We start from the raw sequence: 27,995 nt of genomic DNA on the forward strand, positions 1-27,995 counted from the left end.
ATATTAAGCACTGAAATGAATATCTATTTGGTTTGTATTTTTGCTAAGAGAAAAATGCCACGTCTATGAACCGTGATAGTTATTGCATACCATGTTCACAGTTTTGCATGGTCTTGGTTTTTAAAGTCAGGAGAGTTACTAGCTATTATAAAGTCATCTGACATTAAAATCAGATGTTAATTCGTGTATTGTACTTTATTGCCATAAAATGGGGATCCAAATATAGCTCCTAGTTTGGGATGCAAGAATCAGAAAAGTTGGAAAAACATGACAAACAATACACTGGGGGTTTGAAAGCGGCACTTCGTTTGATTAACTAGTAAAGAGACTTGTAGAATTTGTCATTTTCTGTATGTTTATTCAAACAGTATAGTAAAATGCACATAATTCCTAGAAGAAATATTTTGGATCTTATAGGAGCCCAGAGCAGTTCTGGTAAGCATGCTTGTTTTCAATCATGTGTCTGCCAGACCCAGAGGGGAAAAAAAGATGTCATTGTTTTCATGAATCAATCATTAACATAATTTGCTTGAGGCAGCTCTTAAAAGCATCCTTGCCCTGAAGTCTGAAGAGGTGTGAATGCATTGTTAAAGGGGCAGCTGACAGGTGCTGCATTCATACAAGCGCCAAAGCACTTCTTTTAAAAGAATTTTCAGAAAGATCCCACACAAAGAATGCGCAGGCTTTGAAGTAAAGGGATGAACAGACATTTATTTGCCTTTAATGGACCACCTCATTCCACCGCCTACACTCTATATAGGTATCTTAAATATCTTAAGGTCCCCTAATTTGCAGCAGTTGGGGTTTCGCTTGGTTGAGATGCCAAAGAGGTATAGGATCTCCTGGTTGAGCACAGGGCTGGACTAGAAGACCTCCAAGGTCCCTTCCAGCAATATTCTAATTCAAATTCTGCCCCGATAGCCATGAAGGTCAACTCCTCGTTACCGTTTCTTCTTTTCAAGCTTTTCTAGGTCAGTCTGGTTGACTGGCTTAATCTTCTACTCACCAACCAGCATTTCCTTCTTGGCTGGATATTTTTCTCACTGGATTTTAAACCCTCCGGGTAGCAACATGTTCTTGTGTAATGAATACTTGGGATTATGTAAAGATAGTGTAGGACATCCTGATGGACTCACTAGACAGCCTGCAGTAAATACACCATTTAGTGATTCTGTAAAATTGCTAGGAAACGCAATGCTGTGACTAAGTTTTCCATTAATTATGCCACTTGATGCTGAAGTTACTCTTTACACATTTAATACATCGTGCTTTTCATTCAGGTGCTTCACACTATTTCCCCCATAGTCTAGATACTTTTTAAACTAAGTCCATAGTGTATTTCAGCAATGTGAATTGATATTTTAATTTCATTTTCCTAAGAAACACCTTTCTGTTTTTAACTCTCATCTCATCATCTATCTTTATATTTATATCATCTCTATCTTCCATCATCTATCCACCTATCCATATCTGTCTCTCTCTCTCTCTCTCTCTCTCTCTCTCTCTCTCTCTCTCTCTCTCCTCCCTCCCTCCCCCTCCCCCACCACCTCAGATTGTTTTCTGGGCATCTTTGTGATTTGGCAGAAATTTGTCAGCGTTGCCTGTCTGAATATTTTAAATTACTGGCTATTTTTACTTCATTGCTCTGGCCTTTTAACCTTGGAGGCTGTGCTCAAGAGGGCAACAGCAGAAATGCTAGGATTGCAACTACTCAAATTCAGAAAACAAAACCAAAACACCAAACCAACCTTCCCCAGGGTTGAATGGATAGCTTCAATTCTGGAAGCCAATCATTCCAGATAGAGCACCGGTTTTCCTGCCCATCCAAACTGTCCTGCCTGAATCAAAGTTCAAGGTTGCAACTGTTTGCTCTACTAGGACCGCTCAGTGCTTAAAGCCACCTATGTTTTCTCCAGTCATGTATTTTCCTGTCAGTTCCCTCTGGAAGCACATTGCATTAGCCTACCCCAATAATAACAGAGATCTCCCTCCCCAGTTTACTACATAAACTGCACTTGGCTAGATTCCCACAATATGTCAAGGCAAACAGTAGACCGTATTACCAGTGAGGGTTAGAACTGACCAACGCACAGCCCAACCCCATGGTAGCCTGTGCTTTAGATCAGGGGGTCTCCAAACTTGGCAACTTTGAGACCTGTGGACTTCAACTCCCCGAATTCCTCAGCTAGTCTTGCTGGCTGGGCAATTCTGGGAGTTGAAGTCCACAAGCCTTTAAAGTTGCCAAGTTTGGAGACTCCTGCAAACCACAGCCACCCCAAATAAATCAGCATCCATACCAGACACGTGTGGTTCCTTCTCCATTCCAACGATGGTTTGTCCACCGTCCCATTAGCTTATTTCTAAAACGGCCTTTTCCAAATACCTGCGTTCACTTTGTGACTCTGAATCCCACCCTTTGTGGTTTATTCAAACCACCTCCAAATCACGCGAGTCCAGCAGAGACAAACCCTCTGGGGAAGTTAAATCAGATTTGTACAGTGGTTAAGGCGCTGGTGTTGCGTTCTAGTCCTGCCTTAGGCCTGAAAAGCCAGCTGAGTGACCTGACAGGGTTGTTGCTGGGAAAAACAGGAGGAGGAAGGAGCTTCGGGTATATTCACGCCCTCGAGTTATTTATAGAAAAAGGAAGGAAAGATTTGAACAGATCTTTTAAAAAATAGGTTACTTCTTGGGTTGCCCACGGAAGAACGGAAGAGTCAAGGAAGACACAGGCAACGTGGGATAGAGGACCAGGCTAAGGAGTCAGGGGTCTCTTTATCAGCTGAGCCCACCAAGGAAAGCTCCAGGTCCCACAGGGTTCTTCCGTCTATAAGTGTCCAGTCTGGAGTAGCTCTCCTTGGCAGCTCAGCAAGTCCCTCCTGCCAGGTGCCCCTCCTCTCCTACCACCTCTTCCTCCATCCCTCAGAGCTCTCACCAGAACTGGTGTATTCAGCAGGTTCTGACCAGTTCGGTAGCGGACATTTTGTGTAGTTTGGCAAACCGGCAAATGCCACCTCTGACTGGCCCCGCCAACCCCATCTCTTCTCTGCCTCCCGAGTCCCAGCTAATTGGCTGGGTCTTCTTCGGTTGCCCTGCACAGGAGAACGGAGTTGGAAAGCAGGTTAGTGGGGTGGGGAGGGAATGGGGATTTTGCAGTATCCCGTCGCTCACCTTCAGCTTCCCCCACCTGGGCAAGGGGAAAGGGCCTCCTTTCGCTGCTCCTCACGCGAAGAAGCAACCTAGAACTAAGGAGAAACTTTCTAACAATGGGAACAATTAACCAGTGGAACAGCTTCCCACCAGAAATCGTGGGTGCTCCAATCACTGGAGGTTTTTAAGAAGAGCCTGGACAGTCAGTTGTCTGAAATGGTATAGGATCTCCTGCTTGAGAAGGGAGGCTGGACTAGAAGACCTCCAAGGCCCCTTCTATTCTATTCTGACTGGTTGAAGGTCTCCTGCTTGAGCAGGGGGCTGGACTAGAACACCTCCAAGGTTCCCTTCCATTCTATTCTGACTGGTTGAAGGTCTCCTGCTTGAGCAGGGGGCTGGACTAGAAGACCTCCAAGGCCCCTCCCATTCTATTCTGACTGGTTGAAGGTCTCCTGCTTGAGCAGCGGGCTGGACTAGAAGACCTCCAAGGTTCCCTTCCAGCTTTATTCCGACGGCTGTTACACCCCGCCCCTCTCACCTGCCAGCAGGAGAAGCGGGCGGGGCCCCGCGCCGCCAGGTAACTCCCGCGCTGCCTCACCGGCGGCAGCAGCAGCAGCTCCGCCCCGCCGCGGGTCACCTGTGCGCGCAAAGGGCGCTCCAGGAAGGCGAGGGGAGGCAGAGCGAGGCAGCGCGCCCGCGCGCGACCCACTTCAAGCAGGGCGGAGAGAAAGAAGGGAGAAGGAGAAGAAAAGAAAAGGAGAACAAAAGGAGAGAAGAAGACAAGGAACCCTTCCTCCTTTTGGGAGCCCCGGTTGTGTGTGGATCAGCCCCCGGCTGGGTTTTCCCTCTTGGCTTTGTAGAGAGCAAACACAAGTTGCGTCTGGAAGCGAGGCAAAAGTTGGAGAGAACTTTGCGCCCGGCGTCGCCAGTTCGATTTTTGTCCTTTTTGATTTTTTGTTTCCCTTTCCTTTTTGGGGGGATTCTTGGCTCTCCCGCCCCGCATCATCTGCTCGTCGCCTATCCACCCACCCACCCACCGACCTCTGCCTCCTCCCTTCCTCCGAAAAGCGATTCGTCGATACCTGAAGGAAAGATGAATATTTATCGCCCACCTTCGGGGGCCCAAACGAAAGTCTCGGGCCTGAAATACAGCAGCAAGACCGAGGTGAGCGCTGACTTCTTTCTCTTTTTTTGGGGGGGGGTGTTGCCCCCCCAAAATCTGTTTTTTTTTTTTAAATGTTTTAATGGTTTTAATAGATAGATAATAGAATTCTTTATTGGCCAAGTGTGGTTGGTGCAAATGCTCTCAGCGTACATAAAATAAAAGATAAAAGAGTTTGGAAACCCGGAATGGATCCCACCTCCCTCTTTGTTGAGCTGGAAGGGCTGCGAAGGGGGGGATTCTCCGATGGATCATCTGAGCATGTGGGAGAGATCTGGTGGGGGGGTCTTCTTCTCAGGCAGGCTTGGCCCTGGTTCTGCATTGTTGATGGGGCGTTTGGAGAGGGGGCTTCTCGTTCCGGAGAGATTTAGGCTTTGGGTGGAAGAGAAAAGAAGGGGAAGAAGGGAGAAAAAAAACAAAAAGGAAACGGGATCCGGGAAGCTGAGCTGCTCAGGTGTTTGGCTGAAAGGTGTGCAAAGGTGAAATATGGCCCAAGAGGAGGAGGAGAAAGGTGGGAGGAAATGGAAAAGACATTGGAAAAAATGAAATTAGACCTCCGGAAACAGAAATAACAAGAAAAATTATGGCATTGTGCGGGAATCTGAGAGGTTAACTTTAGAAACAAAAGGCAAAGGAATATTACAAAACATGGAATAAATTTTATAAATGGTTGTATAATAGAAGGACGGGGTTGAAATACTAGTAGTTACGATTGGATGAATGAGCGGTTAATGTTTTAGCAAGGAGATTGTACACGATGAAGTAAAATGTATTTATGTGTAAATGAGGATACGTTGGAGGTACTGTGTTGTATTTGCATAATTAAAATTAAAAATATTTTTTTTAAAAAATGGAAAAGGCGGGAGGATCAAGATCCCTAGTGGGATGGTGGTGCCAGGCCAGCCGAGGAAGAGGAGGAATGAAAAAAAAAACAGCACAGGTAGTCCTCAACTTGCAACAGTTTGTTGAGCGACCGTTTGAAGGGACCACAGGACTGGTGGGTAGGGGGTGGGGAAGTGACTTTACAAGGACTGTTTTTTTTTTTTTCCACACGTTCAACCGTTGCAGTTTCCCCGTGGTCACGTGATCAGGCTTGGCTCTCCTGACTCATGTTTATGGCGGCTGCAGCGTGGGACCAGCCAAATCAATGAGGAAGCCAAATTCCCTTCATAGCTGCCTTACTAACTGGAAAAAAGCTGCAGCTGTTCGCTTAACGACAACGGTGGCAAGAAAGCATAAAATTGGGACAACATTCACTTCACAACTGTATCTGTTAGCAACAGAAATCTGGGGCTCGATTACAATCATAAGTCGAGAATCACCTGACATGTTAAGAGATAAAAACAGAGATAAAATAGACCAAGTTTAAAAAAACTAGAAATATACAAGAGTCTTTTGCCTTATCCTTAAATGGATTTAGTTGGCCATATATTTTTTTTTTTAACTTTGTGTGTTACTTATCCCTTTATAAATGTTATTTGTGTGTGCATGTCAGAAGTGGTTCTCAGCAGGTTCTGACCGGTTTTGGAGAACCGGTAGCGGAAATTTTGAGTAGTTCGGAGAACCGGCAAATACCACCTCTGACTGGAGATTTTATAGTATCCTTCCCCTGCCACTCCCACCAAGCCACGTCTACAAAACCAGTAGTAAAAATTTTTTTAATCCCATCACTGCTGTGTGTGTATGATACATTTATATACATATACACACGGGACTTCCGGTGGCGTTTCCGTTGAAGACGGATCTGACTGCGATCGTGCGCGGCTTTGATCTGTGCTTGCCCTGCTGGAGGGGCCCCTGAGGGACTGAACCATCTGAACCACCTTGTAGGGGTGGGGGGAAGAGGGGGAGACCGCCATCTGGGTTGAGGGGAGCCGCATCTCCCCTCCCTAGCTTGCTATCTACTCCCCTAGAAGACAGGGAGAGGCGGCAGTTTAATGGCTGCCCTGAAGACGGGAAGCTACCGGGACTTAAGTCTTGTGTGCTGGAGAGTGGAAATGGTGAGTGGTGTGTAACTGGATAAAAGATTTTGAATACTTTTTAAAAAAAATCCCCCAAAAGCGGAAAGAAAGTGTCTTCATTTTAAAGAATGGTAGCGGAGGAAAATATAAGGTAAAGGAAATACCAGGAATAAAAGAATTATACGAAATCAGAGATCAAATTTGGATTAATATATAGAATTGGATATTAATTAGGCACTGGATAAAATGTTAGACTTATTTGGAATGGATGAAATTTAATATTAATACTACGGAAAAGAGAATTAAAAATAAAAGAACTTTGAAAAGAAAGTGATATAGAGTACCACCTAATGGTTAAAGATTTTCCTCTTTTATGTTTTTATGGAAAATAACTAGTTGTATAAATATTTGAAAGAGAGAAGAAATGGAATACAAGATTGTTAATACAACAAAAACCCCAGAAGTTTTGTTTTTTTTTAAAGAGGGAACTACAGTAAAATATAAAGGAATACAATATTTTGGGACTCTTGGAGGTTGACTGTGACAAGAAAACAGAAGAAAGAGAAAGTGAGAGGAGACTTTTGGCAAGGGCTATAATAGAAAAAATTGATCTTTAATAAAGAAATGAAATAAATAAATAATTTAAGTCGGAGCTGCAAATTGTGAGAGGTATATTAAAAGAAAGAATGAAATTGCTGGACACCATGATTAGTAAAGTAATGGCATTGTAGGTTGCAGAAGAACAAAGAAAGCCCAGAGACGACAAATCGGAAAAGGGGAACAACAGCCCAGATGAACATGGAGAACAAGGACTACTGCCAAAGGATATAAAAGGATTTAAAACAGAGACATTGATAATAGAGACAACAAATAAAAGAGACAAGGTTCCCAAGACTAAGAAGAAAGAATTATATAAGAAGAAACCCCCCAAAAGAGAACTGGAACGGGTGGGGGAAAACATGGCTGACAGGCAGATGGGAATAAAAATAATACCAGAAGGAAAAATGAAGAAAGACCGGGGAAACTTAGAAAAGGGAAAGCTGGCTAAAATTAAAGGAAATAATAAAGCCAAAAAATTTAGAGATAGGGGTTAGGGATTTTATAAGGGGGATACCACATGGGAGTGTATATTGATATTTAGTCTAAAACTTGCTGGGAAGTATTTTAGGATTATATATATATATATATATATATATATATATATATATATATATATATATATATATATATATATATATATGAATTGTATACAAATTATGCTGTTATGAACTCTTTTATTGGAGGATTAAAAACGGGAATGGAAATGAATTAAAAATATTATTAATGATTATAAGTAAAGTGAAGATAAAATGAGATATATTAAGAAGTTATTTAAGTGATTTACGGGGGTTTACTTTAAAATATATAGAGATTTTTTTGTTTGTGAGTGCAATAGAGACAGATAAAAGACCTAATAGTATGAATAGAAGAGATGACTCCACCAGACTATCAATCATCTGGAAGCCTGCACTCACAAACAAAAAAATCTCTATACCACAATCCAAACAAACACCTGGACACAAAAGACCACCCCCCAATACTTCCAACCGAAACACGCCCCAGCCAGCTACCCAAATAAAACCTAGCTTCCTAATAATTGTCAGCCATTCACAAGAAACCAAGCTACACTGAAAACTCCCAATACACAAAACACAACGTTGCCAGCTAATCAAGAACACAGCAACTCGAAGACCAATAAACACAGACCTAGACTCCCAGCCAATCAGGATGAAGAAAAAAACCATTCAAATAAAGCACGAAGCCAGCACCAAATTTAAAACAGAAATGGCTGCCAAAGCCTGACAAACACGATTAAGAAAAAACACAATACAGAAGCCTGATGATGGCAGATGAGATTCTGCCGAAACGTTGCTAAACTTTAAAAGCACAACTATAATGACATGGGAAAATACCCGAACAAAGCTGAATACATATATATGTGTGTGTGTGTGTGTACATACATGTGTGTGTATATAACACACACACACACATAATCTATAAAGGGAAAAATAACATGCACACAAAGATAAAAAAATAATAATATATGGCCAACTAAATCCATTTAAAGATAAAGCAAAAGACTCTTGACTAACAAATCCAATACCCATTAAGTCTACTTTGAGACCTGGGACATCATTGGACGGATTGACAGCAGATTCTTTGAAAAGAAACCGAGGAAAATTGAATTGACTGCAATATATGAACAATAGCTTTCTGGAGGCACAGTGGGGGCCTGCATTTGCTGAAGCAGAGGTGGGAATTGCGCTACCAGGGAGTTTCCAGTCCAGAACGAAATGAAAGTATTCACATGGTGACCTAAAATACTCTGAAATTGTGAAAGGATGATGGTGATGATGACAGGTTGGTGGTTAAAGTCTCGGGTACAACTTCTGCAGCAGAAGGCAAAAAAAGTCATCTGCAAACTGAAAATAATGTTGAGCTCTGAAATTTGTTTTGGAAATTACAGTTATATTGCAGTATGGGCAGTGTGGAGGATGCCTTTTTCCTGGGATATTTCCAGAGTTGTTTCCTTTCAGGGTAGGATCGGTTTAACCTTGAAGAGTTGGAGTTTAGCTACAGATCATTTCAACTTCCTGTTAGAGGATGCAGAACCTTTTCCTCCCCACACTGTAAATGCAATATTTCTAGTAGGTCACCTCCTTATTCCTGTTTTAACCCATCAGTGGAGAAAGATTTTAAGACTGTTGTACCTGTTTTAAAACCGAGATAATCCTATGTACTAAGATGGGTAAACCTCAGCTTTGAGTTTCCTCTTCTTAGAGATTTGCCAAAATGTAAATCTATGTGTCTTCTGCTAGGAGTGATGTAAGATATTTTTCTTTTAAAAAAGCATGGTTTTTATTGGCCAGGGGTAGGGTAAATTAACTAAGTTATGTATTGCCTTGACTCTTCAGGATGGGGCAGACTAACTGTCCACGTATATAAAGTTAATGATATTGCAAAGGATTGGGATGCAATTTGGATCTTTCTTCAGCATCTTTGGTGATGTTGCTGTCCATTCTTCTCTGATCTATTGACTGAATATTATTGGAGTTGAGGTCCTATCTATCTGTCATAAATAGTTTTAAGGATCTGTTTTAATTGGATCAGATTAGTTCTTGGATGAGAAATCATGAGAAGATCTCAATATTCTGGGTTGGACTGGGAAGTTCAATGTTCTTATATCTTGGTTTCTCTTAGTCATATGATCAACATTCAGTAATCTATCCTAGCAGGAAGATAAGCTGAAACTAAATGCTTAGGAAATAAAGCAAGATTTATATTCAGACAGGAGGAGTTACCTAACGATTTTTGATTGAAGGCCAAAAATTACAAGTCTTGCAGCATCTTTTCAGACGCTGTATGAAGAGGCTTTCGTGATCTACAGCTCACTTCATCTGGTGTACAGAGCAGTCCCATGGATAGGGTAAGGGTAGAAGTAATACAGATGCATTTTACATGTGAGACTGATTATTAATACCTTATCAACCGTTGATATGAAAACGAATGGTAAAACATTAAGAGTTTGAGGGGAGCTCTTACTTAGAGCTGGTTGGGATAGGGGAAAAACAATCTCTGTGTTTAGTAACAAGATTTAGCCTAGATTTAATCTTATAGTAGTGAGCCCTTCTCACCAATGCATTCAAACAAAGCAGGTGTCAACTAAAAAGATACTCCTTTGGTCTTTTTAGCTGCCAGAAAAAGGGAGTGGAAAAAACAGTGCATTCCTTAAGTGCCTAAATAATCACCCTGAAAGCCCAAAGTGGTCCGAGCGCAAGGATATTACTGGAGAGCATGATTGATGACTCTTGGGGATGGATGTGTCCCATTGGAGAATACACATCCAGGGTGTGGGAGAAAGACCAGGATCAAAGGGGAAATGAATGATGTATTTTAGTATCAGCTGTATCCAGCCAACACCAACATGGCCACTTCCAATAAATCAATTTTCTTTTCTCTGAGATGCGGCTAGAGACTTATGATTTGAATGGGGGTGGATTTGTTGGAATCCTGACAGCAGGGGTGTCAAATTCAAGGCCTGAGGGCCAGATGTGGCCTGAGGGGTGCTTACATCTGGCCCGTGGGGCTGCCCTAGAAACAGTGAAGGACTGTCCCGCAGGGCATCTACCAGTGATGCATGCTGCCCCCCCAAGCTCTATTTTCTCTGGCAGAGGGCTACCACAGCCAAAAACTGAGCTCAAGGGCCTGTTTTCGCTAGTAGAGCACTTCAGCCACCACAGGCACCACCAACACAGGTGACGTCATGCTGACGACCCCCACCATCACCACCCGAGGTCAAACACAACCCTGATGTGGCCCTCAATGAAATCGAGTTTGACAGCCCTGAAATAAAAGAGTTGCCTCGTGCTTCCATGGTCAAAACTAGGTTGGCATTGGATGGACATGGAAAGCTTACCTTCTTTTTCCCTATCCTGAAAAAAAAAAATGACCTCCTAAAATTCTTAGTCATTAGCAACTTCTCTGGGCTCTGAAGCTTAACAGGATCTAGTTAGGTTCATGTCTGAATGGGAGGTTACCTTGAAATCCCCAGGCTGTAGGCTGAACGGAGAAGATGAAAGAACATCCTAGAAGAAGCAACAACAACCAGCCATTTCCTTGTTACAAGAAAAACAACATGGATGCACAGTGAAGATACCAGGAGCAAGTTCAGTGTGAAGTACAGTTGATCTGAGAAGTGCGCTGAATGTAGATCCCAAGGTGTGGATTTTCTCTCTCTCTCTCTGATGTTATTTCTGAAGTTGCTCAAAAAAAAAAAATGAACCGATTGCCTTTTGTTATGGTCAGAAGGTTCCTTGTTTCATTGTAAGCAGACTTTCCAGTTGGAGTAGTAGAGTGGAAGTTGAACGCTTGCTCCTTGGTGGGCGAGGCTAGCAAAGACTTCCTTTAGAAGAAAAGTGTAGGTTTTCCTTAATTAACATGAATCTAGTTTCAAAATTTTAACACTTCATTAAACAGTGGTTGAGAGATGTAGCATGCAAACAGATCTCTCCATTGGTGGACTTCAGTACCAGGCCTTAAAGAAAGGAAGAGCTGGGTGTAGTTGGGAATGTTCTAGCTCTGTGATGGCGAACCTATGGCACATGTGCCACAGGTGGCATGCAGAGCCATTTTTGTCAGCACGCGAGCTGCAGGCAAACTTACCTCACTGCGCTTGCGCGTGCCTCCCAGCTGATTTTCGGCTGGTTTGAAGCCTTTTTCGGCCTCCCAGAGACTTGAGGAAGGCTTCTGTAGGCTTTGCAGGCCAAAAATTAGCCCCATTTCATCACTTCCTGTATTTCCGTCAATACCGGAAGTGAGGAAACGGGGCTAGTTTTCAACCTGCAAAGCCTACAGAAGCCTTCCTCAAGTCTCTGGGAGGCTGAAAAAGGCCTCAAACCGGCTGAAAATCAGCTGTGAGGCGCAGTGCAGGTAATGGCGGTGGGGTGGGTGGGTGGGGATTGTGTGTACATGCATAGGGGTGTGGGGAGCATGCATTGCCTTCTGGGTGCTGGCATGTGAGCGTGCAAGCACGAACGCGCTCACAATTTTTGGCACAAGAGCCCAAAAAGGTTAGCCACCACTGTTCTAGCTGTTCATGTTGACCCACATTTTCTTCATACCTTCTTAATTTCATCCGTTGGGAAGAACTTGTTTTTGGGGAACAATGAAGTTTGCTCGGCAGCATAGATAAGTGGTTTATCATTGTCTTCTCCTAAATCCAAGAGACAGGGTAGTGAGTCTTCCTGATGTTCTCTCAGGCAAGAACTAACTGGTTGAACCATGTTTCGTTTCCAAACCCAGTAAAGTTGGTCAGGTATTATCACCTGCTGAGATACACAAAGTCATCTCGGAACACTTAGATTAGATTGTTGTCCCTATCTGATCTTGTGGGTTCTTCATTCTCCATGTGGACTGGAAATCCTTTGGAAAATTATCCAAACTCCTCTAGTTTCTGCCCACTTCTCTACATGGCTGCCACGAAATAATGGCAGATTAAGAAATGCCATGAAATAATAATGGCTGATTTAAAAAAAAGGTTACTTTGATTCTACAAGTAACAGGAAAAGCAATCACTTTCCCCCCCTAAAATGTTATTTTTGCATAAAAGGTCCATAGCCTCTATACCATTATACATAGTCCCTGTATATAGTCTGTATATAATATACAGTCGTTATACATAGTCCTTTTTCATGTAATAAGAAGCTCCCATGGACATTTGTTCAAAAGTTATCTTCCTTCCTTCCACCCTCCCCCCCCTTCCTTTCCCTTCCCCCTCCCTTCGGTCCTTCCTCCCTTTCTTCTCTCTCCCTCCCTTCCTGTTGCTCAGGGGTTCCCAACCTGTGGTGCTTGCACCCTCTGCGGGTGCGAGACGATATTCCAGGGGGTGCGAGAAAAGTCCAGGTAAATAATAGGATATTGGCTATATGTAGGCATTTTTATTTATTATGCAATGGATTAACTTTGTTTTCATTTTAGAGTTAAGCATCGTTATTTAGTGGCCGTCACATACATAGCTGAAAAGATTCAATCCTACCATATATTTAATGTGTTCAGTAGTTCTTAAAATCTAAATTTCAGGGGGTGCGAGGTTCGAGTGAAATTTCTTTAGGGGCGCGGGGTGAAAAAAAGGTTGGGAACCACTACTTTTGCTCTTTCTTTCCTCTTTACCAATACAAGAAAGACCTTTCCCTCTAATAATTATGGCATGGCTACCAACAACTTTTCTTTGCTATCCAAATAAACATCAAAAGAATCCTGTTCCTAAAGGAAGCTTGCACTAGTAAATTTAACCGAAGTGATTTGTACCTTATGCATGTTTTGCCAGTAGTTCGTCCCATGTTTTATTTGACTGAGACCTAAGAACCCTGTGTAGAACTGGTCTTCTCTCTCTTCTTAAAAGGATATAAAATCTTTCTCTTTAAACAATACTTTACTTCATTCCTGACCGCTTTCATCATTTGTTTAGTCTATCTTGGCAAATGCAGAGAGGGAATTAGCTTGCATTTCTGTGCAGCCTGATTTATAGGACGCATGTTTACATGGATGTTTGAGAAGTTGCTAAAGCTAGAAAACCATTAATCAATTTACTCTGGTTAGAATGTTCTTAAATGTACTATTTGGAGGGAGGGGGAAAGGTTTTCAATTCACTTAACTGAATCTGAGAGGGGGCTTGATTTGTGCTGAAAAACAAAACCAACTAAGAACACTTCTTGCTATGATGAGCAAGAAGTCTTGCAAAGTTTCTCTTATTTTATGAAAGATCAAAGGTGATTAATTCATAGCAGTGTCTAACTAATTTCTAACTCGGAAAAGGGATGCCAAACATTCGATTTTTTAAAAATTTTTTGGCAAATTTTCATTCAGAATTCTTAATACAAAACTTCCTGACCAAAACTGTCAAACTAGCCATGGAAATAATAAAAATATACCACGATAAAATATTAGTAAATAGGAATCGGGTTAGAAAACATCTGCTGGTACTTTGTCAGTGGAGCTCTGCCACTTGCAATTGGCAAGAGTATTTTTCAATTATATCGTCTTAAGATCATGTCTCTGATAGGATTTTGTGAGGCTTATTTTGCCTCCTAAGCAAAATCATCCCTGGCTGCAATCCAGTGTTCCCTTTCCAGATAGATGATTCCCCCTTTTTCTTTTAAAGAAAAAGGGATCTTACTGATAAAAAGATTCCAACTTAAAAGTAAGGAACATTCGTGCAGTAAAGAACATCTTACAACATCAAAATGCTAATCAGGAAAAGAGGACAGGAAACACTGACAGAGCTAAAACCAACATAGTATTTACTGAAAATATTGTGAATTCTTGCACTGGGGTTTTCTCTATGTTGTATCTTCCTATTTTATGGTTTCAAAATTTTTTACTATCGGTTTGGTGGTGTGGTTTGGTGGGTGTACCAGGGGAAGGATACTGCAAAATCCCATTCCCTCCCCACCCCACTAACCTGCTTTCCAGCTCCGTTCTCCTGTGCAGGGCAACCAAAGAAGACCAGCCGATCAGCTGGGACTCGGGAGGCAGGGAATAGATGGGAGCGGGGCCAGTCAGAGGTGGTAGTTCTCCGAACTACCCAAAATTTATGCTACCGGTTCTCCAGAACTGGTCATAACCTGCTGAATACAATCTCTGAAGAGGAGACCTATACTCCTTTAGTAGTTGCTGAACAGCAGTTCTGTGCAGCCCCAAACAGCATGGCCAGGAGTGAGAAATCATGAGAGGGTGTTCAAATTCAAATTGTACATCAATCTCCTAGAAATTAGGGCCAGTCTCTCTGTCCACCTCTGCAACATTAATTTGCTTGGACCTCTACTCCAGAATTCCAGCGGTCTGGGGAATTCTGGGTAAATTCTGGGAGTGGAAGTCGATGCAAATGGAAGTTACTGAAGCTGAGAAACACTGAGTTAGACTACAAGAGCCCTTAGACCATAAGGACAAGAGTGGAACAAAGGTTTGAATCCATGTCTCCCAGGTCCAAAATTATAATCCGTCATTGTGTTGAGCTACCTACAGTCATTTTTAAATCTTGCCTCCAGGTAGGAGCAGCATAGCTTATCAAATCTGGAGAGCTGCAGATAGGGGAAACCTGACCTAATTTTTGTTTTTATCTGCCCTATCCAGACAGCCAGAGAGAATGTAGCTCAAATTGAATTGCTCTCTATCAAATGCACACCCAGAAGGTAAACAAACAGCTGATATAACTGACCTGTTTCCCAGCTCTCACCAACGGTGATTTTTTTATGAGCTTGTATCTCTAACTTTAGGTTGTATTGTGATCGCATAGAAAAATTGGGCTTTGCAGGTGGATTTCCAAAAGGAGAGGACCTGTTAGTGTTGGTGAAGGATATGAAATTGTTACTCAGACACTGGATGATGCAAAAGCAATTCACTCTTAGCTTAAACCTTCTTTGCAATGTTGTGTGTTTGAATTTTGGAACTATCTAGGGATGAAAAGTCTTTGCAAGTAAATTCTGTCGGTTGCACTCTGGAATAAATAGAATCATTTTAAATGAAGCGATGAGCTTTGAAATAAAGAGGGGTTTCTGGTTTGTAAAATGACATATTAGCAAATCCTTTTATCTTTCTTGAATCGGGCAATGGAAAAAGAATGTAATGTTTCAATTGAATGTTTCCTGTCATTTCCCACATTTTTAAAATTCCCCTGGCTTTAGTGTAGTATTCCTAGACTTTCTTTTTAAAAGAACTTGCAGTTATATTTCCTTATTTGCTTGGTAATAAAATGCCACTAAAATCTGTGGGATTTCTCTGTGAAGTAAATTGCATTAAGATTAAACCAGAGGATCTGGTGGGGGCTTTGTGTATTTGGTTCCAATACAGGTCTGGAAATTAGGACTTCCTGGGTCCTTTTGCTGGACCAGGATCCTCTGTAAATAAATGAGACATAAGATTTTTGAAGAGCATATTGAACAAAGCGAATGTAACATAGATATACTCATCAGGAAGCAATAAAGAATTTTGATTCATTACTGAAGGACTCTCAGGGATAAATTTAGGACTGTGGCTATCAACTAGTTCTATTATACTTGGTTACTGTAGATGTTTTATATCTGCTGACAATCGCCCAAGTCAATAATACAGTCATCTATGGCATATAGTCATTCTGCTGTTCCTTACATACTAAGGAACAGCAGAACAAAAGAGTTGGAAGGGACCTTGGAGGTCTTCTAGTCCAACCCCCCTGCTCAATCAGGAGATGCTAGACCAGTGGCTCCCAACCTTTTTTTGTGCCACAGCCTGATACCGGCATCACAAAATGATCCATGGCCCGGTACTGGCATCAACACGCATGACAAGGCAAGGCGAGCCGAGCGACCGGCCAGCCAGCCATCCCCCGCTTCTCCCCGCCACCTTCAACTCCTCCTTTGTACCTTTTTTGTGCTTTTTTGTGCTTTCTTAATCTTCTCCGCCATTGGGACGGCTCTTCGTTCGAAGCCACCGCCCCCCTTTTGATGAAACTAAGGTGCGAGGATTCCTTCAGGACCCAAACGCCGCTTTCCAACCAGAAAGCTCACTTGGAAGCACTTTCTCATTGAAACAAGATGGCGGCGCCCAGCAAACCGGCGGCCCGGTAGAAAATGATCCACGGCCCGGTACCGGTCCAGGGCCCGGTGGTTGAGGACCCCTGTGCTAGACCATTCCAGACTGTCCAGTCTCTTAAAAGCCTCCAGTGATGGAGCACCCACAACTGGGAACAAGTTGTTCCATGATTATTTGTTCTAACTCTCAGGAAATTTCTCCTTAGTTCTAGGTTGCTTCTCTCCTTGATAAGTTTCCATTCATTCCTTCTTGTCTTGCCCTCTGGTGCTTTGGAAAATAGATTGATTTCCCCCCCCCCCCCCATCTTCTTTGTGGCAGCCCCTCAAATATTGGAACACCGCTATCATGTCAGCCCTAGTCCTTTTCGCTAGACTAGACATACCCAGTTCCTGCAACTGTTCTTCATATGTTTCAGCTTCTAGCTCCGTAATCATCTTTGTTGACCTTCTGCATTCTTTCCAAAACCTCTACATCTCTTTTATAATATAATGACCAAAACTGGATGCAGTATTCTAAGTGTGGTCTTACTATAGCTTTAGAGAGCGGTACATGATATTGATTCTATCCCTCTGTTAATGCAAACTAAGACTGTATAAGTTTACAAAAGAATGGAAAGTAATCGGCGGAATTAATACCTGTCTTACCAAATTAGGTAGGAAAACAGTCCTAAAATAACTAAAATGAGGATTTGAGGCACTCTTGTACCTTCTCAGCTAAACCTTGACCATACCAGAAAAGCTACCGTTGGTTTATCTACAGTTACAGCCAAAATTTAACAAGGGGATTCATGACAGAAATAAGATTTCCTGGTTTGGATCTCTCTCTCTCATATTTTATCTGTCACTTAACCAGCTCTGGTAAAGATTAATCAGAATCATCATCCAACAGGCTTTTTTTTTATGGCAGGTAATTACTTTTCATGATTTGCAGGAAGGGAAAGGCTGAAAGCAAATGACAAAGTCTACAATGTGACCTTGTGAGATTTGAATTGTGGGTTAGACACATGGGCGCTGGTGTCTTTTTCTGTGGGTGCTTCCCCTATTTTTGACACTGTTAATTTTGGAAAACGTACACCGTGATCAGTTGGTTGGTCTTCAGAGGCCTTCCTGCTACAGGCTTATAACCGCTTCTCTTTTTCCTCTTCCTGCATGGTTAGACACTGATCTTAATTTAGGTTCTCTCCTCCTTTTCTGTAAGTTACTCTGGGAATTTCTATTGAGGGAGGCGTTTAACGTTTCTGCAGTGAGTACATGCCATTGGGATGACCTCATAGCAATACTCATGCTTGGATGCCCACAGTAGTTGATGACGTACATCAAGCATCACTTCTTCATGATGAATGGACTAGACCTGAAACTGGTTTTCCCTTTTGTCTTGGTTGATAGAAATGCAATAGATTCATAGAGTTTGAAGGGACCTTGGAGGTCTTCTAGTCCAACTCCCTGCCTAGGCAGGAAACCCTACACCGCATCAGACAAATGACTGTCCAACATCTTTTAAGAAACTTCCAGTGTTGGAGCATTTACAACTTCTGGAGGCAAGTTGTTCCATTGATTAATTGTTTTCACTGTCAGGAAATTTCTCCTTAGTTCTAGGTTGCGTTTCTCCTTGATTAATTACCACCCATTGCTTCTTATCCTGCCCTCAGGTGCATCTTCTGGCTAATTTTCTTCTGTGGCGATCGTTGGAGTAAGTCAAACTAGGAGACTTGATCTTATGCTGACCACCTTCTCACCTGTCATTCAACCTGAAATCTCCTGCATGCCTTCATTTCCTCCTCCTTCCTCTCCTCTCTACCTGTAGAACACCTGCATCATTGAACAAGAAGTCTCGAGGTTGTGTTTTGTGGCATATTATTGTGTTCTGCAGCTAGCGGTGGCTGCAGTAGGTTTATTCATTTATTTTATTTATTTATTTTAGGAAATTTATATTGCCGCCCATTTGCATATAGGGTGACTCAAGGTGGCTTACAGGAATATAAAAGCCATATATATATATGGCTTTTATATTCCTGTAAGCCCCTGTAGTCACCCTATATGCAAATGGGCTGCAATATAAATTTCCTAAAATAAATAAATAAAATAAATGATATATATGTTTTCTGAGGTTCTCGCGGTATTTGTATGTGGATCTTTGGTTGTTCGGGTTTTCTCCCGCGTAAGATTCAAAGTATCTAGGCAACGTTTCGATGAAGTCTCATTCATCATCATCAGGCCTCTGTCTTTGGCTCTTGCTTTTCAGAGTGATGTGAGGTTGCAGCTGCTTTTTTCTTTCTAACTGTCAGTGGGGGTGGGACTTGAATGGGTGGGGGCTTGGCTGTGTTCTGATTGGGTGGGGGTGTCTTCTCATTGGTGGGGGGCCTGGCTGTGTTTTGATTGGTTGGGGGGTTGGCCGTGTTCTGATTGGCTGGATTTCCTGCTGCCCGGCTTCGAGTTCAAGGTCGTGCTGCATCTCCATAGTTGGTGTCAGTTTGCTTCATGTATGGCTCGGAGGGGTTTGGAGTGGGCAGTGATGAGGTTGCAGGTATTCGTCTGTTCATGAGGGCGGGTTTCCAAATGGCTGGGAGGCGGGAGGTGTCATCTCGTTTGAAAAACGCCCACACAGCATGAACAATATTGATATATATATATCAAGTAAAACTAATAAGGAGTATAATCACATAATAAAATTATAAAATTATAAAATAACCCTGCCACCCCGGCCACAACAAATCACACGAGCCATTTAATGGGCTCCATCCCGCTCTGGATTCCCCAGGCCCACTGGTAGAACCAGGTCTTCAGCGCCTTCCGGAAGAGTGTTTGAATGGGGGCCATTCTAATCTTTGGGGGAATGAGGTTCCAGAGAGAGGGAGCCACCACAGAGAAGGCCCTTCTTCTCAGTCCCACCAGGTATATCTCCCTCAGGGATGGGATCCACAACGTTCCTTGCCTTCCTGCTCTGGTGGGTCGGATAGATGTGACTGGCAAGAGGCGGTCCCTCAGTTCACCTGGTCCCAAGCCATGAAGCACCTTGAATTGCACCTGGAAGCAAATCGGCAGGTTGAGGTTGGATCTATTAAGGTTTCCCAGACTACGGCATCTCTTACACTCACTGCATGTGTTTGCCTACAGAACTTTATATATTGGTCTTAACAGTGTTTAATTCTTTGAGTCTTGTCCCTGGCGTTCAGAGGTGACTTCTCTTTTATTTAACTTACTCTCCATTTCAACATTCACAGTCGTCCAAGTGTTTGGAAGTGCAGGAAGCAAACTCTCCTGAAAAGCTTTGTGCAAGGTAGATGTGACCCAAGGTTGACTTTTCCAACTGTGGTTGGTGTTATCTTTGCTGGAGAGTTGAGTGATGCTTGATGTTGAAAACTATATTTTGTTGACACTTCCAAGTGAAAGCAGGAAAGTGCATCACTTAAAAATAAATAATCTCAGAATTTTTGACCAACCTGTAATTGGTGTTTTGTTCCTCCTCTAGAATCTGTTCTTAGTTAACCCCACAAATACGTTCTACCTTTCCATGACTGCCAGTTTCTAGTGAGGATTCTGAAATTATTTTGATACATGTGCAGGCATGTGTTTTGTTTTACTTTCTTTAGTTATGCTTTTTCACGGATGGACAACTGCATAAATCTAAGGATATAGGTGCCCACAGAAGAAATGGTGCATGGATTCCAGCTTTGCGTTGTTAAAATGACATGTTGGTATTACTCTGGCCAAAATCCTCTAGTTAAGGGATAATTGCTCATTCCACACATAGTTTTAAAGGTGTGTTGCAATGTTATTTTCTTTCTGCAATATTTTCTCAACCTCAGCAATTTTAAGCTGCTTGGACTTCAGCTTCCAGATTTCCACAGCTAGCAGCCATTGTGGCTGGGAAATTCTGGGAGCCAAAGTTCAAATAGCTTAAAGTTGTTGAAATTGAAAAACATTGCTCTAGAGCAGGGGTGTCCAACCTTGGCAACTTTAAGACTTGTGGACTTCACCTCCCAGAATTCAAAGCAAAGCTGGCTGAGGAATTCTGGGAATTGAAGTCCACAAGTCTTAAAGTTGTCAAGGTTGGACACCCCTGCTCTAGACATTGATCCGATCTCTCATATCCCAATTAGAAACCGTGATTTATCTATTGTTACAGCAGAGTTCAAACCACCTTGTCTATAATTTAGCCATTCTTGTGTTTCTAGTTAGATATTGGTAGATGGTTGTACCGGTGTATTTTTAAACTTGTGTGGGTGTCTGAAATGGCTCTGAATGTTGTCAGCTATGATCCTTGGCCTCCACATGCAGATGAGTAAAGAGGAATTGGAAAGAGCAATTTCTCATCTGTTAGTTTTGCTTTGCTGACCAACTAATCCATATATGGTTGAACTTCCCCATGTTTTCACTGTGTTTAAAGCAAGTGGTGAGTCATCAAATGAAGATAGTTCCCAAAGCAAACTGATCAAATGAAACCAGACTTCAGGTTACACAACCGCAATGGGGCAAGACTCCCTTGAAGAAGGAAGTGAACTTTAGGAAGGTTTACAACAGTTTCCTGAGCAGCTTTGCAAAACTGTTCTCTCGTTGCTGAAACCAATCTTACTAATCTTTTTGGAGGTCAAAAACATATATGCTGAGGTATTTTTTTTTTCATTAGATTTCATTCATCAGAGTTACCTTGAGGTAAGACTGGTAGCCTATACAATCAATATTGAAGGGGTTTGTGAATTCCAATATTTTATAATTTGTAGGAATTTAAACAGGATAAAATGTATTTCTCATCTTCATTGAGACTGAGTAATGTACAGTATTGGATTAGTGAGAGCCTTCTGGTTGGATTTCACGCATCCATGCAATAAAGACAGCTGGTTCATTTGAGGTCCTAGATGAAAGTAGGAAATGCGTCTCCCTTCAAGTTTGCTAGAGACTAACATCCTTTTAGGTTTTTTTAAATGAACATAAAAGCTAATTAAACTTCCTATTTATGAAATAAGAGGATCAGTAACATAGGACTTTTTTTAATGGAAGGGATTAGAGAACTAGTTCGGTTTTATTGTCAAGAAAAGTACATGGATATGTTCATGAAGTCACTAAGGGCTCAGCTGGATATGAAGGACTACCTATATCCTGCTTTTTAATTTTTTATAAATGCTCAAGTTGGGAAACATCACTTCTTCCTCTCTCCTGTTTTCCTTACAATAACAACCCTGAGAGATGGATAGCAGTGGAGGGATTCAAATATTTTTACTACCGATTCTGTGGGCGTACATGGCTTGGTGGGTGTGACAGGAAAAGGATGCTGCAAAATCCCCATTCCCTCCCCACCCCACTAACCTGCTTTCCAGCTCCGTTCTCCTGTGCAGGGCAACAAAAGAAAACCCAGCCAATCAGCCGGGACTCGGGAGGCAGAGAATAGATGGGGCGGAGCCAGTTAGAGGGGGTATTTGCTGGTTCTCTGAACTACTCAAAATTTCTGCTACCGGTTCTCCAGAACTGGGTCAGAACCTGCTGAATACCATGTGTGATGGGTAGATCTGAGAGACAGTTGATTTATCCAAAGTCACCCAAGTGGCTTTCATGCCTAAGGTGAAACTAGAACTCACCATCTCCTGGTCATAGGCCCAAAGTCACCTAGCCGGCTTTCATGCTTAAGGTGCACTAGAACTCACACACTCCTAGTAATTGGCCCAAAGTCACCTAACTGGCTTTCAAGCCTAAGGCAGGACTACAATTCCCAGTCTCCCGGTTTCTAACTTGGTACCTTCACCACTGGCTCAAATTGGTTCACTTTTTAATGGTTTTTAGTAGCTCCCGGTGATGGAGCTACAAGGATTTTTCTAACTTTAGGATTACAAGACAATTATGTATCTTTGATTTTGGACTGAGGCAAGGAAGTAGAATTATTCCTTGAGCTTGAATTATTGCACAGTAATGGTTAAAATATACGGAGAGTCACTGAGCAATTTTGGGCCAGCCATTCTCTCTCAACTTCACCAACTTTAAAAGGTGGTTGCTTTGGTTGTTATTGCTTTGGTTGTTATTCACCCCCTTGGAGGAGTCTATGGAAGAAAAGTGAAATTTAATACTAACTAATAAGATGATGAACATCATGATGCTTAAAGGAAAAAAAAACCCAACAATTTTGGCTATACTTTCTCTTTAAATAATTAGTTTTAGCTGCAGTCAGAGATGAAACTCTAGAGAAACATCTGTGTATAGTTTTTTTTTCCCCCAACACCAACTTTCTATAGAGCAGCCTTAAATTTAAGGTTGGCTATTTGAGAGCTCCCACATCCTTCTAAAGTATCTAAAAACAAATAGTAACCATGTTCTGACCCTTACAACACTTAAAGTTCAGAATAGAGAGAGGAAAAGGAAGCATTGCAGCCGTCAGAAATGAGGTGGGAAGTTAGAGACTTGTTAGAGGCTTGTGAGAATCATTAGGTCAACAAAGGGCAGTTTCCTTCCATAACCTCGAAGAAAATAGCAATAGGAATACACTTATATACCTCTTCACAATGCTTTACAGCTCTCCCTAGCCATTTATAGAGTCAGCATATTGCCCTCAACAATCTGGGTCCTCATTTTACCGACCTCGGAAGGATGGAAGGCTGAGTCAACCTTGAGCTGGTCAGGATCGAACTCCTGGCTGTGGGCAGAGTCAGCGTGCGATGCTGCATCCTTACCACTGTGCGACCATGGATGGATGGAAGGAAGGAAGGAAGGGGAAGGGAAAAAGGAAGACCAATAGCACTTAGACTTATATACCACCACACTGCTTTAAAGCCCTCTCTAAGCATTTTACAGAGTCAGCCTTTTGCCCCAACACTCTGGGTCTTCATTTTGCTGACCTCGGAAGAACAGAAGTCTGAGTCAACCTTGAGCCAGTGAGATTCGAACTGCCAAATTGCTGGCAGCCGGCAGTTAGCAGAAGTAGCCTGCAGTACTGCACTCTAACCCCTGCGCCACCATGGCCATGGTGACCAAATACCAGTGGGGAAGAGGAGAAATCTAGAATGAAAACCCCAGAAATGAATATATACATGCCTGAATATAAGTACACACTTGTAAGTCCTGCCTTTGCCATGAAAACCAGCTGGGTGACTTTGGGCTAATCGCCAAGAGTTGAGAGTTCTAGTACTGCCTTCACCACGAAAGGTGGCTGGGTGACTCTGGGCCAGTCATTGTTTCCCACCCCAATCCACCTCACAGGATTGTTTGTTGTGGGGAAACTAGGAGTAGGAAGGTGTGATGCGTATGTTCACTGCCTTGAGTTATTTATAAAAAAGAATAAAGGCGGGATACAAGTAAACAAAAATAAATGTAGTTCGTATTGTCTGAAGAAAAAAGCCAAGAGTCTGGAAAGCCATTGTAACCATATGTAGAATGTTTGAAATGGGTTAGCAAAGAACAAAATTTGAAATTTGATAACTGAGCAGAATTTAAGGTGCTCAAAAACAGGAAAAAAATGTGTATTTGGAGGAACATTTCAAGGAACTATGGGCAAATTCATTACACGAATAAATGGAGCGATCTGGCTGTATGCTAGGAGATTTAAACCCTTCCTCATTTACTAGATTATTTCCCTGACAGGTAGGTTTAACAAGGAGTCACGTCAGCCCACCTTTATCAGGTCAAAGAGGGAGAACACAGGCTGAATGTAGCTGGTGAGACAGAATTAGCTCCCATCCAGGTGTGTTTATGTCTGTAAGGTAGCATCCACCTGCCTGAGATGGAAAGTAGTAAGGTACCTTCTGGGATCCATCCTACCTTTCCATGATTGTCATTTCTATTTTCTTTGGAAAGGTAGTTTACTCCCCTTAGAATTTCCATTCTTGAGCAGTTAGAGGAAGAAGCAGGTTGTTAGCTCAAGCAGGGTTGGTGCCCTGAGAACAAAAGGAAGAAAACGCCTCTCTTTTGCTTCGCGGGACGCCTTAGAAAGGTTCAGAGAGGGGATTCTATTCACCTTGGAGCTCTTGCTGCCAAGAATGTAGCACAGGTGTGGCCCAGTTGAGACAACCTGTTTTGGCCGGATCGACTCTCAGGTGCGAGAGAGGTGTTGGGTTGGGCCAGCGAGAAAAAAGTGTTCCTGAAACTCCTCAGTGAGTGTGCAAGCAATACTCAGGTATCCCTGGAGTTTCTGGGAATGAGTGTGCAGGTTCTCCAGTTGTGTATTCAGAGTTTCTGTGTGCTAGAACAGCATTTCCCAACCCACAGGAAGGTAATTGTCACCCGACACATTTTTTATTTATGTATTAATTTTGCCTTCCGCCTTTTATTATTATTATTATTATTTTTTTTTTACAAACAGCTCAATGTGGCAAACATTTCCACCACACCTCCCTTTCTTCCTCCTATTTTCCTCACCACCACCACAACAACCCTGTGAGGTGGATCAGGCTCATCAAGGTCATAGAAGCTGGAAAAGATTTGACAAAAAGGATTAAGAATTAAGGAATTTCTCGATTTTTGATTCTTGGTTAAGCTGTTTGGATTGCAGTCTTTTTTCTTTTTCCAGACTGAGAGAGATTGGGGAAGAAACTAGAGTCTCCAGTTCGAATTCTGATGTCTGACCTGAATGCAACATGGCTAGCCGTTGTTCTCACCCTGTGCTTTTCATTTTCAGATACAGTACTACAGAGCTCTGCTTTTTTTTTTTTGATGGGAGAACTTTTTGATGGGTTTAGATCTGAAATACGTAATGGTTTTCCTTCATGAAATTCTAGCATATCAATTGCTATTTGAGCAGCTTTTCTTTTTAAGTCTTCCAGTAATCCACGGGCTTTTATTTGGTCCTGCATCTTCATAGCATGTCAATAAGAAGAAGCCGTTGTGCAGTAAAAATTCTGTTTCTCTTATAGTCTGTGTTGGAATCAAACATTGAGATAACCTTTGCCATATGTATTTTTGCTGAGAGAATGGCTTGGTAGGTCTTGTCGTTCAGGAGGTTGCTGGCAAGCAGTGAAAACTCTGGGTGGCCGGGCAGGTGGATGGTGTGCGAAGCGGCAGGTGTGGGTCCCTTGAAGAGGAATTAGGAGGGAGCGGTTCTGCTTCCCTTGAGCACTCAAATAAATGTGCAAAAGGATCACATGTTCTTCTGTGGGGTGGAGAGAAAGAAACGATGTTCTGTCTATCCATCTGCCTGCCTGCCTGGCTTTTTACCACCACAAATGTGACTGGTGAGGTGGTTTGCAATATGGCACAGAGCGATTTAAATGCAAGTCGATTAATCCCAGGAGCTTAAAGCAAAAAAAAAAAAAAATTTTTTTTAACGAGGAAGCAAAATCCAACAGAACAAAAGCTAATTAGAAGTAAGAGATTGAGGGTAAGGAGGAAAGTAAGAGAGAATAAAATAAAGCATTGGACCTATTGAATCATACTTGGGCTTTTTTTTTTTTTCTTGCTTTGTGAGCCTCAACAATCGGGGCACCTAAATGCTGGACTACATTGGCCTTTTCCAGCATGATGTCCTCCTAGGCCATCGTTCGCACCTGGTGCCTCTACTTGCTGTGACTGATGGAACTTGTGGTACCTTCTGGATACTTTGGATTTCCTTAAGGATGGAAAGGATTGCCTTGTTAGTGCCATCTAGCAAAGCTTTGTAGGCAGGGCCAGGCTAACCCACTGGAAGAAAATATTTGTAGCTAAAGGTCAAGCTTGTTTTCAGATTAACAGAGTTGGAAGGGACCTTGTAGGTCACCTAGTCCAACCCCCTGCCCATGCAGGAGAACCTACAACATTTCTGACAAATCTCTTCTTGGAAGCTTCCAGTGATGAAGCTCCCACAACTTCCGAGGGCAGGCTGTTCCATTGGTTGATTGTTCTCACTGTCGGAAAACCTCTCCTTATTTCCAGGTTGTATCTCTCCTTGTTCAGTTTGCATCCATCCAAAACTGCGCTGTCATCAGTGCTTTCTGAGCTTGGTTGTTTTCTTGCAGACTTTTCATTACCCTGCTAGGTAACCTCATCAGTGCTAGCATGACGGAGATACCTAGCTGGGTAATGAAACCTCTGCAAGAAAACAGCCAAGCTGTTTTGAATTGTCTGAATTGTCTCGGGCAACAAATTCTGAGGAATCGACTCAGAAGCTGGAGAAAAGAACTGAATAAGATGAGGTTGCTTTGAACTGAGGCCTTGTTCTATGACTAGTCTGAAGAAACATTCAGGTATCAGTTGGAACTGGTGTCACGTCAAGCAGAAACGTATCTTGCAATGTGTGTCAGGGGAGAAGACCCTGCTGAATACTTTTGGATGAGAGAACATCCACGGTGTCAACTCATAAAATATTTCTATGTTTTTTTTTTTAAGAGTGGCCAACAGAAAGGGATGGGGGGAAAGGGGTTTGAAAGAGCAGTGCGGCAGCTCGGAAATAGAAAGTGTGTTCCATAAATAGTTTTTCAAAGATAGTAACTAGGTGACTGAAGTTTCTGCTGTGCACAATTCTAACTGGAGAGCATGATTGAAGACTCTGGGCTATGGAGGTGTCTCATTGGAGAATATGAATTACGATACACCCAGTGGGTGGGGGGAAAACCAGGGTCAAGGGTGACAATGAATTATGTGTTTCAGAGTCAGCTATACCCAAGCAGTGCCAACATGTTAACTCCCAATAAATCCTTTTGAAGTTTTGGAAGTTTGGCTCGAGACTCATGATTTAACTGGGGTAACTGCCGGAATCCTGACATAGGAATTGAGACTTTGGATGTACTAAGATGCAGCCTGATCATCTCTGTCTGTCTTCCTCTAGGACATGAACGGCCTTGAGGAAGGGGTGGAGTTCCTCCCCACCATGAACACCAAGAAGCTTGAGAAGCGTGGTCCAAAACGTTGGATAGTGGTAGTCATCGTGGTATCCATCTGCCTGCTCCTTTCCCTGTTGGTTGGGCTGCTGGTTTGGCACTTCAAATGTAAGTTGTGTTAAGGTTCAGCTTGCACTCCAAACTAAAAATAGGTTATGAATTATAATACATTAAAAGGAAGAACAACTAATACATTACTTAATAACCTGTGACGGATTCAACCAGCTTTACATCGAAATAAATCCATGCCCTCTGAGATCCGTGGGTTGAATCACCTGTAAAATAGAACTGCTGAGTTTCTAATCCTGGTGAATATATTTAGTTTACCCAGTAAAGGGCTAGATTTTGCAGGTGTCTTCCAGATGAGGTTCAGCTGTAATACTCAAAAAGCAACAAGGAGAAAAGATGGAGGGGTGACATTTTCCAAATAATTGAATGGGTATCTGATTGTTCTAGACATTCTTGGTTTGTAGCAGAAAGTGCCATAGTGTTGTGGCCTGTTGGCCCCCGTCCCCTCCAGCAGCTGAATCAGAGGAGGAGGTGGCGGCATGGGAGTGAGGGTCAGCAACAAGGCAACCTGAGAGCTCCGAGGAGGAAGACGGAATGGAGCTATCAGAGAGAGAGAGAGAGAGAGAGTGAGAGAGAGAGAGAGAGAGGCGGAGCCTTGGCCATCCGTCAGCCCTCAGATGGAGAGACAGCAGCCCCCAGGTCTGGAGGGGGCTGATGAGGAAGAGGAGAAACAGCTGGGTCCAGTGCTTGATGGGTGGAACTGCAGAAGGCAGAGGAGAGGAGAGCAGTGGAAATCTATGGGCCAGTCTTTGGGATGGAAGAGCCACCTCTGCTAACGAAG

General features: G+C 42.6%; 2 protein-coding genes across 8 annotated transcripts in view; one reads left to right on the forward strand and one right to left on the reverse strand.

Annotated features, from left to right (window-relative positions):
- ZBTB44 (zinc finger and BTB domain containing 44) overlaps positions 1-27,995 on the reverse strand; it is a 366,779-nt gene that overhangs the window by 250,140 nt on the left and 88,644 nt on the right. The gene's annotated exons all lie outside the window — the stretch shown is intronic.
- The window catches only part of ST14 (ST14 transmembrane serine protease matriptase), a 49,950-nt gene continuing 25,709 nt past the window's right edge, over positions 3,755-27,995 (forward strand). For 3 of the 7 annotated variants that reach the window (XM_087939097.1, XM_026709191.2, XM_087939099.1), the window contains exons 1-2: positions 3,755-4,312; positions 27,094-27,253. In XM_087939097.1, the coding sequence (XP_087795223.1) occupies positions 4,241-4,312; positions 27,094-27,253 (232 nt within the window). In that variant the 5' untranslated portion in view covers positions 3,755-4,240. Of the gene's footprint in view, positions 4,313-5,970; positions 6,310-27,093; positions 27,254-27,995 lie in introns of those variants that run through there. The other 4 variants (XM_087939098.1, XM_087939100.1, XM_087939101.1 and 1 more) reach the window with 2 other exon arrangements.

The sequence above is a fragment of the Pseudonaja textilis genome, chromosome 9, assembly GCF_049901715.1.
Source record: "Pseudonaja textilis isolate UNSWEBS1 chromosome 9, rPseTex1.2, whole genome shotgun sequence".
Classification (NCBI taxonomy): domain Eukaryota; kingdom Metazoa; phylum Chordata; class Lepidosauria; order Squamata; family Elapidae; genus Pseudonaja; species Pseudonaja textilis.